This window comes from Chiloscyllium plagiosum, unplaced genomic scaffold, assembly GCF_037043375.1.
Source record: "Chiloscyllium plagiosum isolate Xiang-an unplaced genomic scaffold, Cpla_swu_hap1 HiC_scaffold_5, whole genome shotgun sequence".
In the NCBI taxonomy this organism is placed as follows: Eukaryota; Metazoa; Chordata; class Chondrichthyes; order Orectolobiformes; family Hemiscylliidae; genus Chiloscyllium; species Chiloscyllium plagiosum.
Window position 1 is genome coordinate 92,014,278 of NW_028270143.1, and position 17,193 is coordinate 92,031,470.

At 41.2% G+C, this 17,193-nt stretch overlaps 1 protein-coding gene across 11 annotated transcripts in view; it reads right to left on the bottom strand.

Annotated features, from left to right (window-relative positions):
• Positions 1-1,090: 1,090 nt before the first annotated feature.
• The window catches only part of mpp7a (MAGUK p55 scaffold protein 7a), a 493,705-nt gene continuing 477,602 nt past the window's right edge, over positions 1,091-17,193 (bottom strand). For all 11 annotated transcript variants that reach the window (XM_087987461.1, XM_087987462.1, XM_087987468.1 and 8 more), the window contains one exon: positions 1,091-2,258. In XM_087987461.1, coding sequence (XP_087843587.1) covers positions 2,079-2,258 — 180 coding nt within the window. In that variant the 3' untranslated portion in view covers positions 1,091-2,078. The remainder of the gene's footprint in view (positions 2,259-17,193) is intronic.

Genomic DNA, 17,193 nt, shown 5'->3' on the forward strand with positions numbered 1-17,193 from the left:
CACCTAGTGATCCTGACATTTGGCAGTCAAAATTTTGTTTACCATGTCAATACTCTTTTTCCACCCATAGTGTGTGTGTTAAATTGTTTTTTTTTGTGTTAATTGCAATTGAGTATATGTACATGTTTTGAAGAGGTACTTAGTTGTATAAATTAGAAATCCTTTTTCACTGTTCTTGAATAATCCAGCTGTGAATTACTTTTGGTCTGGTTCATTGGTAGTCTGATAAACTCTCTCAGTGGATACTGTCTGACAACAAATCTCCAGCATTTGTTTCAGTACAGATTCCAGCATCTACAGTAATTCGCTCTTAAACTGGTCATTTTGGTTATCTCATTGGGATACTCCACATTTATACATTTTGTGATAACTATAGAACACTGGGACATGATGATCAATGCATTATTCCCAGTTAAGCCATCAATCCAGTATGACCATAACAACTGGTTAAACCTTATGGCAGCCTTGCCAGGGATGTCTGCCACATTAAAGATAATTATCCTGTCTTAAAATCTGGTCTACCCCTTCAGCTTCCCAACTCTTGCCCACACCTGACTGCCAATCCTGTTTTACAACCAATTAAGACTGGACTCAGGGAAACTGACATCACTCATTGCTTCCATCAGGAGGAGGGTCTGTCAAAAGAAATGGTTCCAACATTGCGACTCCAAATTAAACCCAGCTCCCAGTCTACCTACTAAAGTAAATATAAAAGATTTCACAATGAATTTCAAACAGCTGAGAATTTGCCAGATACTTTCCACAAAATTCTTCAACAACAACAGACAAAATGCTGAAGAAACTTAACAGGTCTGACATAATCTGTGGAGAAAAAGAGTTACGTTTCAATTACAGCATGACTTTCTTCTCCTCATTAACAGACGGACAGTATGTTATCACATTTTTGCAACCTAGAGTATTGCTAAGCACAAACCGGTTACTGTACCCTTTTTTTCACAAAGCATTGGTGCCCAAGGAAAATAGCTATGAAATGCTTTGGATCCCATGGGCACTGGTTAAATGTAATTTTCTTTTAAAATGGTGTTTGCAGTTAAGTGGCTGAAAGCATGGAAGACAATGGACTTTAAACCTCTGATAAAGATAACACAAGTCATGATTTTAATATTTGTAGATACTGCAGTACATCAAATTCACTTAAAATTGCACATTACAACCGAGTAACATTTTCATAGAGCTGCTTGGGATATCATAATCGCTCACTTCACTAAAAACACCACTGAGAAATTAAGTTTGGTAATTTATTAATCTGGGATACCTAGGAAATTTTTTTTCAAAAGAAAGCAAGGAAGTACAACTTTTTATCTGTGAGATTCTTGACATATAATAAAACTCTGATTTACAAACCATATGTATCTCACCAAGCAAAATACAACTACAATGCACCACTTGGTGCCATTATCAACACAAATTAGTGAGGTAAATTTACATGGAATGTTGAGCATGATTTAATACCAGGTTTTGTACAGGTATTAATAACCAACACCTTTTAAAATACGGTTATGAACCACATTATTAACATGGCAAACACCAAATTTTCCAAATAATTCTCTTTGTATATAATATTTCACTAGAATTCCTTTTATTGTACAAGACACACAAATTCCTCTGGTTCTAATGTCATGCTAAGACAGAACCACCGATACACCATGCCTGGGTGCACTGCATCTTTTTTTTTAATCAGCAACCTCGATCATATATTTGTGTTTTCACTTAAAACGAATATCACCTACAATTTACTAAAATACACTTATATTTCAGTGTTTTAAAAAATAAAATCCCTGTCACCTCCTAAGGTCATAATCAGTAGCAAAACCAGAAAGTGTCTATGTTTATTCCCCAAGTAGTGAAAATATTTTAGCACTGCTCATTTCAGGTAGATGAAAGCTTACAAGTAGCAAAAGTAACATCATTTGCTATTGAACATTAAAAGTGCAACAAAAAGTGGCAATGTTCTACTTCAAAGCACCATCCACTGTTCCGGGAATGACCAATATTACCAGGTTTCCAAACAACGTCCAGTTATGTTACTATCAATATTATTATTCCCTTTTGTGCCTTTATGAATGTAGCCAATTGACTGGAATCCAGAAATGATTTTTCTCCAGATTATCTAAGGTAGTTTTCAGCTCTTTGTAAGCAATTGCAAGGTCATCATTCACAATGATTTTGTCAAAGAGATGAGAGCACTGGGCATCAATTAGTTCTGCAGATTTGATCATTTCTTGAAGATCTTCTTCCTGCAAAGAAATGCAGAATTTGAATATTTATTATTCATTAAAGATCCATTAAAACTGGAGGCTTCTGATCTCGAGTGAAAACCAAATGTTTTCCTTCCCCGCATTCTTCCCCTCTCCTGACTCTGAGTTCTTGCTGAATATATAGGATTGCAGAAACAAAGTGCACAGATGATGGGAATTTGGCTTATCATGTTTGTGCTGTTTGACTGTGCATTCCTATTAAACCCTACAACCCTATTCCTGGCTTCACCCGATGAAGCAGCAGCACTCCAAATGTTTGTGATTTTAAATAGGCCTGTGGGACTATAACCTGGTGTTGTGAGACTTTGTCCACCCCAGTCCAAAACCAACATGTTCACATCAACACTATTCTTGACAATAACCCTGCAAGTTCTTCATCTTCAGAAATGTGTCCAATTGCCTTACTAGTCATAGAACCAGTTCCCACCACTTTTGCAGGGAAAACATTGCAGATCTGCCAACTCAGCAAAAAAATGTAAAATATCCCTGAATCGGTAATCCTAGCTATTGTCCCATTGGTCAGAGTAATTTAAATAAAAATCAACACCTTGCATCTTGAATATTTCTATTCCATCACATCTTAACCTTTTCTGTTCAAAACAAACAAGTCATAACTTTCCAGTCTCTCCTCATAACTGAAGTCACTCATCTCTGGTAAGATCCTGTTCAATTTTCTCTATATTCTTCTACTTCTTTTGTCATAAAAGGGTTCAATTGCTTTTCAAGGGAAAATTGAACATCTGGCAAATATGCTTGAGTTGGACTAAATTTTTACATTTAAAATCATTCATTTAATCGATCTATGAGAATTACGTATTGTTATGACAGCGCAGTAATTTCGTTTTGTTATTTGTTCATGTAATGTGGACGTTGCAGTTCCAGCACTTTTTGCTCAACCCTAAATTCCTAGAGGCATCTAAGAGTTAATCTGATTGCTGTGATCTGGAGTCACATGTTGGCCAGACTAGATAAGGACACAAGGTTTCCTTCCTTAAAGGTTAGTTGTAAACCAGATGGGTTTTTATGACAATCAACACTATGACATTTCAAGGAACAAAGTGACTTGAGGGTGCTTGTTCCCAGATCCCTGAATATGGCAGGACTGGTTAATAGGGTAGATAAGATGGCACACGAGACACTTGCCTTTCTGAGTTGTGGAACAGATTATGAGAGCAGGGAGATTATATTAGAGCTGTGCAAAACTTTGGTTAGGCCACAGCCAGGGTACCATGTGCAGTTCTGGTCTTCATACCACAGGAAAGATGTGAATGCACTGGATGGGCTTTTGAGAGATTCACCAGCTTGGAGCATTTCAGCTATGAAGAGAGACTGGATACACTCAGGTTATTTTCTTTACAAGCAGAGAAGGCTGAAAAGGGACCTGATTGAGGTATATATTATGTGGAGCATGGACAAGGTGAATAAGAGCAGCTGTTCCCCTTGGTTGTAGGGTCAAAAACAAGGGAGCATAATTTTAAGGTGAAGAGCAGGAGGTTTAGAGGGAATTTGAGACAATTGTTTTGCACTGAGAAGGTGGTGTGAATCTGGAATGCACTGCCTGGGAGAGTTGTAAAGGTGGGAAACCTCAACCTTTAAAAAACACATGATCGAACTCTTGAAATTTTAGAATTCCAGAGTTTCTCTGAATTCAAAATGTCACCATCTTCCATGGTGGGATTTGAACCTACGTCCGAAAAAGCATGAGCCAGTGATTTTTGCCACTTGTCACCACCTCTTCCAAATGAAGGGAAACAAACACAAGAAAGAAACATTAAACATCAAGGCCTAAATGTTTGCAAAGTTGGGAAAGGTCCCATAAATAATGGATTAACTTAAATTATGTCAGAGGACTAAACCCAGAAGTACTGCTCCTGTACTTGGTCCTCACTGTTTTCACCTCAAGGGTGCGAAGTGGATTCAGGCAAACAGGGTCAGGTAATAGTTTTCATATCAGTGATTCATCATTTTCATTAATGGGAAATTCAAAACATGACTTCTGCACTTTAAACCTTTTAGGACAGTGTCTAAACCTACTAGAGTTCTTTGGAGAGCAGCATAGTTGGGGAACGTCCTATTCTTTGAGATTATTACAAGTGGACATAAATATGCAGAAATAATAAATGAAGGAATTGAAACTGACTAAAGAGAGGTGAGATGTCAGGGCTTTTAAATCACTTGCTTTTTAAATATTTGGAAATAAAAACTGCCATGTTATAAAAATCAATGCTTTGCTATTTCTGATGATGCAAAGCTGAAGGATAGATTAGGGCTGCATAACTGATTTGTACCAGTAGATTCTAAATGGTCTTGTCAGCCATTCTCAGTATCAGTGATTATGAACAAATTAAAAATTACACATTTTAAAATCTAATTAAAAATTGTACATTTACTGAACCAATTCAATCAACCCTGGTCTTGTCATGCTGTTTCATATTGAAGCTGCTTGATGCCCATTTTCTATTTGCAAAACCCACAGCCAATTCAGCAGCAAGAGACCAAGTGCATAAAGAATTCATAATTACTGTCAATGTTAGCCTGCTGCCTGGTGATGAAATGTGTGGTGACTAGAATAGGAAAAGTAAAAATACTGGTATACATAAAATTGTCAGGCCTGTCTCAGTTCAAGCCCTGTTTTTTCCATTTTGAAAACATGAATATGTTAATGAAGAATATATTGTATTGTTTCCCTGTATGACATTTATTCCATTTCTTGTTTGCAGAAAGGCAATAAAATCGCTTACTTTCGAACTTGGGGTCCGAGATCCCAGTGGATAGATTTATATCATCATCACCCACATCTCCAGGTGGTAACATCAAAAGTGCATATTTTCTCTCTGCTTGCATAACTGGTCAAGCCTACTGCTAGCCAGAAATGTGTTACAACACTGAATGGTTTATAAAAGATGGATACTATCCAAAAATTCTGGAATGATTATTTCTGCTGATTTCCTGTGTCTCTAGAAAGCTGTTACTATAAACTTTGTGTGTGTGGGTGTTGTACATATATTTTAAACATTGGTTACTGATAATTTATTTTTTTTATAAGCAGTCAGTAATGTTTTTTAATAAAAGAACAAATTAATAATGAAATACCTTTGCCAAGCGATACCATGGAATGGTATTTTTGACCTGTTACTTCTGGTAGAGGTAGCATTTTCCAAACAGGGTTGCATCACTAATTTAATTATACTCCCACAACTATTCTATTTTCCAAAGATAGCCATTAAATAATGGATGAAATTAGGTGAGGAATACAACATGAGTTTTAAGTGACAATTAATGCCGAAATCATATTGCAAGTAGTCAATTATTTTTTATTAACATCCAAACTTCTTACACTCTGATGCTAATTCTGTGTTGCACTTCTACAAGCACCATTAAGATTTAATTTTCATAAATCTAGTAGTGTCAACGAACTATTTAAATCAGAAGGGCAAATGAAGGAAGGTTTCATTGTTGAACACATTCCTATCATTTGTTGTGCACTTTTGAGCCAGTGGTACAGTGAGAGATCAGGAAATGCATGCAGGGAGCTTCATGACACAGAGACATTGAACATTTCAGCGCAGTACAGGCCCTTCAGCCCTCGATGTTGCACCGACCTGTGAAACCAATCTGAAGCCCATCTAACCTACACTATTCCATTCTTATCCATATCCCTATCCAATATCCATTTAAATGCCAATAAAGTTGGTGAGTCGACACTGTTGCAGGCATGCGTTCCACACCCCTACTACTGTCTGAGTAAAGAAACTACCTCTGACATTTGTCCTATGTCTAACCCCCCTCGATTTGAAACTATGTCCCCTTGTGCTATCTATCACCATCGAGGAAAAAGGCTCTCACTGTCCACCCTATCTAACCCTCTGATTATCTTATATGCCTCAATTAGGTCACCTCTCAACGTCCTTCTCTCTAACGAAAACAGCCTCAAGTCACTCAATCTTTCCTCATAAGACCTTCCCTCCATACCAGGCAACATCCTAGTAAATCTCCTCTGAACATTTCCCTAAACTTCCACATCCTTCCGATAATGCGGTGACTAGAACTAAACGCAATACTCCAAATGCGGCCGCACCAAAGTTTTGTACAGATGCAGCATGATCTCATGGTTCCAAAACTCGATCCCTCTACCAACAAAAGCTAACACACCGTATGCCTTCTTAACAACCCTATCAACCTGGGTGGCAACTTTCAGGGATCTATGTACATGGACACCGAGATCTCTCTGCTCATCTACTATCTTACCATTTGTCCATTACCCTGCATTCCTGTTACTCCTTCCAAAGTTACTCCTTCACTCTCTCAGCGGAGCAGGTAAGGGCTGTTTGGCAGTGGCTGCTTGAAGGCTCGGTGACGTTTGTTTAACGGTTTATATTTGAAAGTTTTTTTTTAAAAGAGCGCGGAGTGGACCCGGAAGTTGGTGTAGCGCAAGCTTACCTGGGTAGATTTTTTTCCCTATAAAAGTGAGTGGGAGAGGAACCCAAAAGTGCCTCCCACCCACTCTCCTCCTCTAACCTAATAATAAGACCCGTTATGGTAAGTAGGTAAGTGCTGCATTTTGCTTGTTCTATTCTTTAGACCTAGTTTTTTTTTAAAAGGTTACTTTTAGAGGGATGGCAGTGAAGGCAGTGCAATGTTCCTCTTGCAACATGTTTGAGGTGAGGGATGCCATGGTCGTCCCTGCTGATTACACTTGCAGGAAGTGCACCCATCTCCAGCTCCTCCAAGACCGTGTTAGGGAACTGGAGCTGGAGTTGGATGAACTTAGGATCATTCGGGAGGCAGAGGGGGTCATAGATCGGAGCTTTAGGGAAGTAGTAACTCCAAAGATTGCAGACAGATGGGTGACAGTGAGGGGGACTGGGAGGAAGCAGCCAGTGCAGGGACCCCCTGTGGCCGTTCCCCTCAAGAACAAGTATGCCGTTTTGGATACTTGTGGGGGGGGGGACTTACCAGGGGTAAGTAATGGGGTTCAGGCCTCTGGCACGGAGCCTGTCCCCGTTGCTCAGAAGGGAAGGGTGGAGAAGAGCAGAGCAATAGTTATTGGGGACTCGATAGTTCGGGGCACAGATAGGCGGTTTTGTGGGGTCGAGAGAGACTCACGTTTGGTATGTTGCCTCCCAAGTGCAAGGGTACGTGATGTCTCTGATCGTGTTAAACTAACTCTGCAGGGGCATGGGAACCTAGACTGTAGCTTTAAGGTGCAGGACCTGGAGTGTAGGGAGGTTAGGAACATGGCATCAATCTCAAAGGAGGGTGCCTGTAAACAGGAAAGTGTCTTGAAGTGTGTATACTCCAATGCAAGAAGTATACGAAATAAGGTAGGTGAACTTGCAGGGTGGGTTGGTACCTGGGATTTCGATGTTGTGGCTATTACGGAGAAATGGGTAGAACAGGGACAGGATTGGCTGTTGCAGGTTCCAGGGTTTAAATGTTTTAGTAGGGTCAGAGGTGGGGGTAAAAGAGGGGGAGGTGTGGCATTGCTTGTCAAAGATAGTATTACAGCGGTGGAAAGAACGATGGATGAAGACTCGCCATCTGAGGTAGTTTGGGCTGAGGTTAGGAATAGGAAAGGTGAGGCCACCCTGTTAGGAGTTTTCTACAGGCCTCCTAATAGTCCTAGAGACATAGAGGAAAGGATTGCGAGGATGATTCAGGAGAAGAGTGAAAGTAATAGGGTGGTTGTTATGGGGGACTTTAACTTTCCAGATATTGACTGGGAAAGCTATAACTCGAGTTCGTTAGATGGGTCGGTGTTTGTCCAATATGTGCAGGAGGGTTTCCTGACACAATATGTAGACAGGCCAACAAGAGGTGAGGCCATACTGGATTTGGTTCTGGGTAACGAACCAGGCCAGGCGTTAGAATTGGAGGTAGGTGAGCACTTTGGGGACAGTGACCACAATTCGGTGACTTTTACTCTCGTGATGGAGAGGGGTAAGTGTGCACTGCAGGGCAAGAGTTATAGCTGGGGGCAGGGAAATTATGATGCGGTGAGGCACGACTTAGGATGCGTGGTTTGGAAAAGTAGGCTTCAAGGCATGGGCACAATTGATATGTGGAGCTTGTTCAAGGAGCAACTATTGAGTGTCCTTGATAAGTATGTACCTGTCAGGCAGGGAGGAAAGGGTCGTGTGAGGGTGCCGTGGTTTAATAAGGAATTGGAATCTCTTGTTAAAGGGAAGAGGGCGGCCTATGTAAAGATGAGGCGTGAAGGTTCAATTGGGGCGATTGAGAGTTATAAGGTAGCCAGGAAGGATCTGAAGAGAGAGCTAAGAGCAGCAAGGAGGGGACATGAAAAGTCCTTAGTTGGTAGGATTAGGGAAAACCCAAGGGCTTTCTATAGGTATGTCAGGAATAAAAGAATGACTAGGGTAGGAATAGGTCCAATCAAGGATAGTAGTGGGAAGTTGCGTGTGGAGGCTTAAGAGATTGGGGAGACACTGAATGAATACTTTTCATCAGTGTTCACTCAGGAACAGGACATTGTTGCCGATGTGAATACTGAGTCACAATTAATTAGAATGGACGGCTTTGAGGTTTGTAGGGAAGAGGTGTTGGAAATTCTGGAAAGGGTGAAAATAGATAAGTCCCCTGGGCTTGATGGCATTTATCCTAAGATTCTCTGGGAAGCAAGGGAGGAGATTGCAGAGCCATTTGCCTTGATTTTTATGTCCTCGTTGTCAACAGGAATAGTGCCAGAAGACTGGAGGATGCAAATGTGGTTCCCTTGTTCAAGAAGGGGAGTAGGGATAACCCTAGTAACTATAGGCTGGTGAGTCTCATTTCTGTTGTGGACAAAGTCTTAGAGAGAATTGTAAGGGATAGGATTTATGAACATCTGGATAGGAATAATGTGATCAAGGATAGTCAGCATGTTTTGTGAAGGGCAGGTCGTGCCTCACAAACCTTATTGAATTCTTTGAGAAGGTGACTAAGGAGGTGGACAAGGGTAAAACGGTAGATGTGGTGTATATGGATTTTAGTAAGGCATTTGATAAGGTTCCCCATGGTAGGCTACTGCAAAAAATACGGAGGTATGGCATTGAGGGTGAGTTGGGGGTTTGGATTAGGAATTGGCTGGCTAGAAGAAGACAGAGGGTAGTAGTTGATGGTAAAGGTTCACCTTGGAGTGCAGTTACTAGCGGTGTTCCGCAAGGATCTGTTTTGGGACCATTGCTGTTTGTCATTTTTATAAATGACCTGGAGGAGGGGCTAGAAGGTTGGGTGAGCAAGTTTGCGGATGATACGAAAGTCGGTGGAGTTGTTGACAGTGAGGAAGGATGTGTCAGGTGACAGCAGGATATAGATAAGCTGCAGAGCTGGGCAGAAAGGTGGCAAATGGAGTTCAATGTAGCTAAGTGTGAGGTGATTCACTTTGGTAAGAGTAACAAGAAGATGGGGTATTGGGCTAATGGTCGGATACTTGGTAGTGTGGATGAGCAGAGGGATCTTGGTGTCCATGTACACAGATCTCTGAAAGTTGCCACCCAGGTAAATAGTGCGGTGAAGAAGGCATATGGCGTACTGGCTTTTATTGGTAGAGGAATTGAGTTCCGGAGTCCTGAGGTCATGTTGCAGTTGTATAAGACTCTGGTGCGGCCGCATCTGGAGTATTGTGTGCAGTTTTGGACGCCATACTATAGGAAGGATGTGGAGGCACTGGAACAGTTGCAGAGGAGGTTTACCAGGATGTTGCCTGGTATGGTAGGAAGATTGTATAAGGAAAGGCTGAGGCACTTGGGGCTGTTTTCATTGGAGAAAAGAAGGTTTGGGATGACTTGATAGAGGTGTACAAGATGATTAGGGGTTTAGATAGGGTTGACCGTGAGAACCTTTTTCCACGTATGGAGTCAGCTATTATGAGGGGGCATAGCTTTAAATTAAGGGGTGGTAGGTATAGGACAGATGTTAGGGGTAGATTCTTTACTCAGCGAGTCGTCAGTTCAGGGCCAAAGGCCCTGTACTGCGCTGTATTTTTCTATGTTCTATGTAAAGTGAATCATCTCACACTTTTCCGCATTAAACTGCATTTGCCACCTCTCAGTCCAGATCTGCAGCTTATCTATGTCCCTCTATAACCTACAACATCTTTTGGCACTATCCACAACAGTACCAATCTAAGCGTCATCTGCAAACTTACTAACCCATCCTTCTACGCTCTCATTGTTGTTTATAATAATGACAAACAGCAGTGGACCCAAAACAAATCCTTGTGGTACACCAATAGTAACTGAACTCCAGGATGAACATTTCCCATTAACCACTATCCTCGGTCTTCTTTCAGCTAGCCAATTTCTGATCCAAACCGCTAAATCATCTTCAATTCCATGCCTCTGCATTTTGTGCAATAGCCTACCATGGGAAACCTTATCAAACACCTTACTGAAATCCATATACACCACATCAACCATTTACCTGTTTGGTCACCTTCTCAAAGAACTCAATAAAGTTTGTGAGGCACGACCTACCCTTCACAAAACAGTGTTGACTATCCCTAATCAACTTATTCCTATCGAGATGATTAAAAATCCTCTCTCTTATAACGTTAACAAAACACTTTACCCACAACAGAAGTAAGGCTCACTGGTCTATATTTACCACGGATGTTTCTACTCCCCTTCTTGAACAAGGGAACAACATTTGCTATCCTCCAGTCTTCTGGCATTATTCCTGCGGACAAAGCCAAAGTCTCAGCAATCTCCTCCCTGGCTTCCCAGAGAATCCTAGGATAAATCCCATCTGGCCCAGGGGATTTTATCTATTTGCACACTTCCCAGAATTTCTGACACCTCCTCCTTGTGAACCTCAATCCCATCTAGTCTAGTAGCCTGTTTCTCAGTATTCTCCTTGACAACATTGTCTTTTTCCAATGTGAATACTTACAAGAAATATTCATTTAGCGCTTCCCCTATCTCCTCTGACTCCACGCACAACTTCCCACTACTGTCCTTGATTAGCCCTAATCTTACTCCAGTCATTCTTTTATTCCTTATATACCTATAGAAAGCTTTAGGGGTTTCCCTGATTCTATCTTCTCATGTCCCCTCCTGGCTTTTCTTAGCTCTGGAACATCTCTTCAGATCTTTCCTGGCGACCTTGTAACTCTCAAGCACCCTGAGCCTTCACACCTCATTCTAATATAAGCTGCCTTTTTCATCTTGACAAGAGATTCAACTTCCTTAGTAAATCACAGCTCCCTCGCTCAACCATTTCCTCCTTGCCCGACAGGTACATACTTATCAAGGACCCGCCGTAGCTGTTCCTTGAATAACCTCTACATTTCAATTGTGCTCACCCCCTGCAGTTTCCTTCCCCATCCCATGCATCTTAAATCTTGTCTAATCGCATCCTAATTGCCTTTCCCCCCGCTATAACTCTTGCCCTCTGGTGGAGACCTATCTTTTTCCATTTCTAAAGTAAATGTAACTGAATTGTGGTCACGATCACCAAAGTGCTCACCTACCTCTAAATCTAACACCTGGCTGGGTCCATTACCCAGTACCAAATTTAATATGGTCTCACCCCTTGTTGGCCAATCTACATACTGTGTCAGCAAACCCTCCTGCACACAATGGACAAAAACTGACCCATCTAATGTACTTAAGCTATAGTATTCCCAGTCTATATTTGGAAAATTAAAGCCTCCCATAACAACTACCCTGTCACTCTCGCTCCTATTGAGGATCATCTTTGTTATCCTTTCCTCTAACTTTCTGGAACTATTCGGAGACTGATAGAAAACTCCCAACAGGGTGACCTTTCCTTTCCTGTTTCTAATCTCAGCCGACACTACCTCAGTAGACAAGTCCTCAAACGTCCTTTCTGCAGCCATAATACTGTCGTTGACTAACAATGCCACACCCCCACCTCTTTTACCATCTTCTCCGTTCTCACTGAAACATCTAAAGCCCGGAACCTGCAACAATCATTCATGTCCCTGCTCTCCCATGTCTCTGAAATGGCCACAACATCGAAATCCCAGGTACTGACCCATGCTGCAAGTTCACCCACCTTATTCCAGATGCTCCTGGCTTTGAAATAGACACACTTCAAACCAACTTCTTGCTGGCCAGTGCCCTTTTGTGACCCTGAAACATTATTTCGGACCTCCCTACTCTCAACCTCCTCTATACTCGAACTACAATTTAGGTTCCCACTCCCCTGCTGAATTAGTTTAAAACTGGGTAGGAACCAGGTGACTCATTAATGGTTTTCATTAAATAACTAACAGGCTAAATTCACAGGCTCCATATCACAAACAAAACTCAGATATTAGCACTATAGTTTGAGTTAGTCAGTTGCTGTTCATGGCATTGTATTATTTCCTAAAATGATAAAACAATATGCACTAACAAGACCATAAGAAATAGGAACAGGAGTAGGCTGATTGGCCCTCGAGCCTGCTCCGTCATTCAACAGCATCATGGCTAATCCGATACCTCACATCCACTGTCCTGCCCTTTCACTGTAATCCTCGATTCCTACTGATCAAGAATCTATCTCAGCCTTAAATATACGCAAGGACTCTGTAGCCACACCTCTCAATAGCAACGAGTTCCAAAGATTCACAACCTTCTGAGAGAGAAGAAATTTCTCCTCACCTGAGTGCCCCATTATTCTGAGACTATGCCCGCTCGTCCTAGATTCTTCTTTGAGAGGAAACATCTTTTCAGCATTTACCCTGTCAAAACCCTCAAGAATCCTCTACTTCAATGAGATAATCTCTCATTCTTTTAAATGCCAATGAGTAGAGTCCCAACATGTTTGTTCATAAGACAACTTTTCCATACCAAGATTATCCTAGTGAACCTTCTTTGACCTGCCTCCAAATAAATTATGTCTTTCATGAAATAAGGGAACCAAAACTGATTACAGTATGCCTGATGTGGTCTCATAGACACTGTAGAGCTGCAGTAAGACATCCCCCACTCTTATACTGGAATCCCCTTGAAGTAAGGATCAACATTCCATTAGCCTCCCTGATTATCTGTGCTCGCTTTCCATTTGTCGCACACAAGTACCTCCGAGTCCTTTTGTGTTGTAGCTTTCTGCAGTTTTTCTCCATTTAAATAATATTGTGTTCTTGTTCTCCTTTCCAAAATGAACAATACACATTTTCAAACACTGTTCTCCATTTGCCAACTTTTTTCTGACTGACAACCTATCAATAGTTCTCAGGAAATTAACTGCATCTTCCTTGCAACTTGCCTTTCCATCTATACTTGTGTTGCCTGAAAATTTGGCTACAAGACATTTGCTTCTGTCCTCTAAGTCATTAATACATACTGTAAACAGCTGTGGTCTTAGCACTTACACTAGTGGAACTCCACTATAGAAAAAAAAACCTTTATCCCCACATGCTGTTTCGTGACCATTAGCCAATTCTCCATCCATGCCAACATACTACCTCCATCACCACAGGCTCTTGTCTTATGACTTAACCTTTTGTGTGGTACTTTGTCAAGTGCCTTTTGGAAGTCCAAATACAACATGTCTACTGGTTCTTCACTCTCCACTCTGGTTAAGACTTCCTCGAAAAACTCTCATAAGTTAGTCTGATGCGATTTACTTTTCATGACACCATCCCGACTCTACTTGATAATGATTTTCCAAATGTGCCACTATTACTTCCTTGATAATTGATTCCAATACTTTTCCAACAATAGATGTTCATTTAATTGGCTGACAGTTACTCTCCCTTTTTGAATCAGGGTGTTCCATGGGCAGTTTTCCAATCCTCTGGTAATTCTCCAGAATCCAAGGATTTTTTTGAAAATTACAGCCAATGCAGCCAGTATCTCTGTAGCTCTTTCTTTTAAAGGATGCAAGCCACCAGGGCCGGAGGACGTACCCCATCGCATCATTAGACAACCATTTGAGGTCTGCTGGGTTTAACCAAAAAGCTGGTATTATCAGCACATATCGAAGTTTAAAGCACTGAAAGAACAAGGTCACCAAAACTACTGAAAAGGTAGGGAACTGAAACCAACTTTTAGCACACTGAGAGACCTATAACATAGCACGTGGAAAATAATAATACCGATGAAGACAAGAAAAGAATTAGAAAACATTAAATACTGATTCACACATCAGAAAGAAATTTTGATCTTATAGAGAGAGGTTATTATGACTCAGATTTAGGCCAGTTTCATTTTAAACTAACACCCCACTTCATCTAAAAAACTGGTTTCTGGAGTATTAATCACTTAATATGTAGAAGTGGAACTCCAATTCCCAACTGCAATTTCAGCCAATAGTTTTCAACCTCACTTTGTATGTATAATTTGTAATGTACCTGTTACTCATTTCATTGCCAGTTAAGTGTCAAACATTGCATAGACCTTCACTACAAGTGACAACTTGCATCTAGATTAGGAACAAAGGAACACCACAATACCTTTTATCCACCCCAACCCCAGAACCCCAGATGCCACTGGTAACCAGAAATCTATCAATCTCTATCTTAAATATACTCAGAGACTAAGCTTTCCCAGCCCTCAGTGTAGAGAATTCAAAGTGTTCACAACATTGAGCAAAAACTTTCTCCTCATCACAGACGTAAGTGGCATTCCCTTACTTTTAAATTGACCCCTGGTTCTAGACTCCCTAAACAGGGAAACTATCTTTCCTGTATCTACCTTGTCTATCTTTAAGTATTGTGTAAGTTTGAATAAGATAACCTCTCATTCTTCAAAACTATCGAATACACAGGTCCAGTTTGCCCAATCTCTCTTCTAATACCATGAAAATGCCAGGCTATGACCATCTCCAATAAAAGATGATCGCACCACTGCTCCTTGACATTCAATGGTGCAACCATCACCGAATCCCCAACTACCAACACCCTAGGGTTTATCATTGATCAGAAATTCAACTGGACTCATAACATAAACACAGTGGCTACAAGGGCAGATCAGAGCCTAGGAATACTGTGGAAAGTAAATTACCTCCTAACTTCACAAATCTTGTCTATCATCGACAAGGAGAAAGTGAGGATGCTGGAGATCGGAGCTGAAAACGTGTTGCTGGAAAAGCGCAGCAGGTCAGGCAGCATCCAAGGAACAGGAGAATCGACGTTTCGGGCCTGAAGAAGGGCTTATGCCCGAAACTTTGATTCTCCTGTTCCTTGGATGCTGCCTGACCTTCTGCGCTTTTCCAGCAACACATTTTCAGCCATCATCTACAAGGGAAAAGTCAGGAGTGTGATGGAATGCTCCCCACTTGTCTGGATGAGTGCAGCTCCAACAACACTAAAGACACTTGACGCCATCAAGGACAAAGCAGCCCACTTGATTGGCACTACATCCCACAAGCATCTACTCTCTCCACCACTGACGTTCAGTAGCAGCCGTGTGTACTATTTATAAGATGCACTGCAGAAATTCATCAAAGATCCTCAGACAGCACCTTCCAAACCCACGACCACTTCCACCTGAAAGGACCACAGCAACAGATATAGGTACACCACCACCTGTAAGTTCCCCTCCAAGCCACTCACTGTACTGACTCGGAAATATATTGCATTCCTTCACTGTCACTGGGTCAAATTCCTGGAAATCCCTCCCTAATGGCGCCCTCTCAAAGGCAGCTAGGGATGGGCAATAAATGCTGGCCAGCAGCGCCACCCACATCCCATAAATGAATTTTAAAAATTGTGATATATTAGGACATGGTGATATGTTAGGACATGCTGATATAAAAAAATGGAGGTAAAGTTGGGTGTTTTGAAAAGCATTAAGATAGATAAGTCCACAGGGCCTAACGGGATCTATCCCAGAATTCTAAGGGAGGTGAGTGAGGAAATTGCTGGGCCTTGTATGAAATCTTTTATCTCTTTAGTCACAGGAGAAGTCTCAGAGAATTGGAAAATAGCCAATGTTGATCCTTTGATTAAGAAGAGCAACACAGATAATTGAGGAATTTACAGGCCAATGAGCCTTACGTCAGTAAGAATATTATTGGAGAAGATTCTTAGGGACAGAATTTATTCACTTTCGGAAAAATATGAACTTATTAGCAACATGTAGCATGGTTCTGTGTGTCTCACAAATGTAAATGAGTTTTTTGAGGAAGTGATAAAGATCATTGATGAGGGCAGGATGGTGGATATTGTCTATACGGATTTTAGCAAGGTCTTTGATTAAGTTCCTCATGGCTGACTAATACAGAAGGTGAAGTCACATGCGATCCACCATGAGCTAGTAAGATGGGTACAGAACTGACGTGGTCATAGAAGACAGTGAGTAACAGTGAAAGGGTGCTTTTCTGCTGCAGATATGTAACTTATGGTGTTCCACAGGGATCAGTGCTGGGACCCATTGTTTGTAATACATATAAATGACTTAACGGAGAATGTAAGTGCTCTGATTAATGAATTTGTGTATGGTACAAAGGTTGGGGCATATGGTGGAGAGATTTGCCAGAGGATACAGCAGGATAGAGATAAGTTGGATACTTGGACAGAGAAATAGCAGATGGAACTTAACATAGAACATTACAGCACAGTACAGGCCCTTCGGTCCTCGATGTTGCGCTGACCTGTCATACCAATCTGAAGTCCATCTAACCTACACTATTCCATGTACGTACATATGCTTGCCCAATGATGACTTAAATGTACTTAAAGTTGGCGAATCTACTACCATTGCAGACAAAGCATTCCATACCCTTACTACTATCTGAGTAAAGAAACTACCTCTGACATCTGTCCAATATCTATCACCCCTCACTTTAAAGCTATGCCCCCTTGTACTCGCCGTTACCATATTTGGAACTTGATCCAACAAATGTAAGGTGATGTATTTTGCAAGGTCTAATGCAGGAGGGAAGTATAAAGTAAATGGCACACTCTTAGAAGCATTAATGTATAGAAGGATCTCGACATATAGGCCCACTGTTCCCTGAAAGT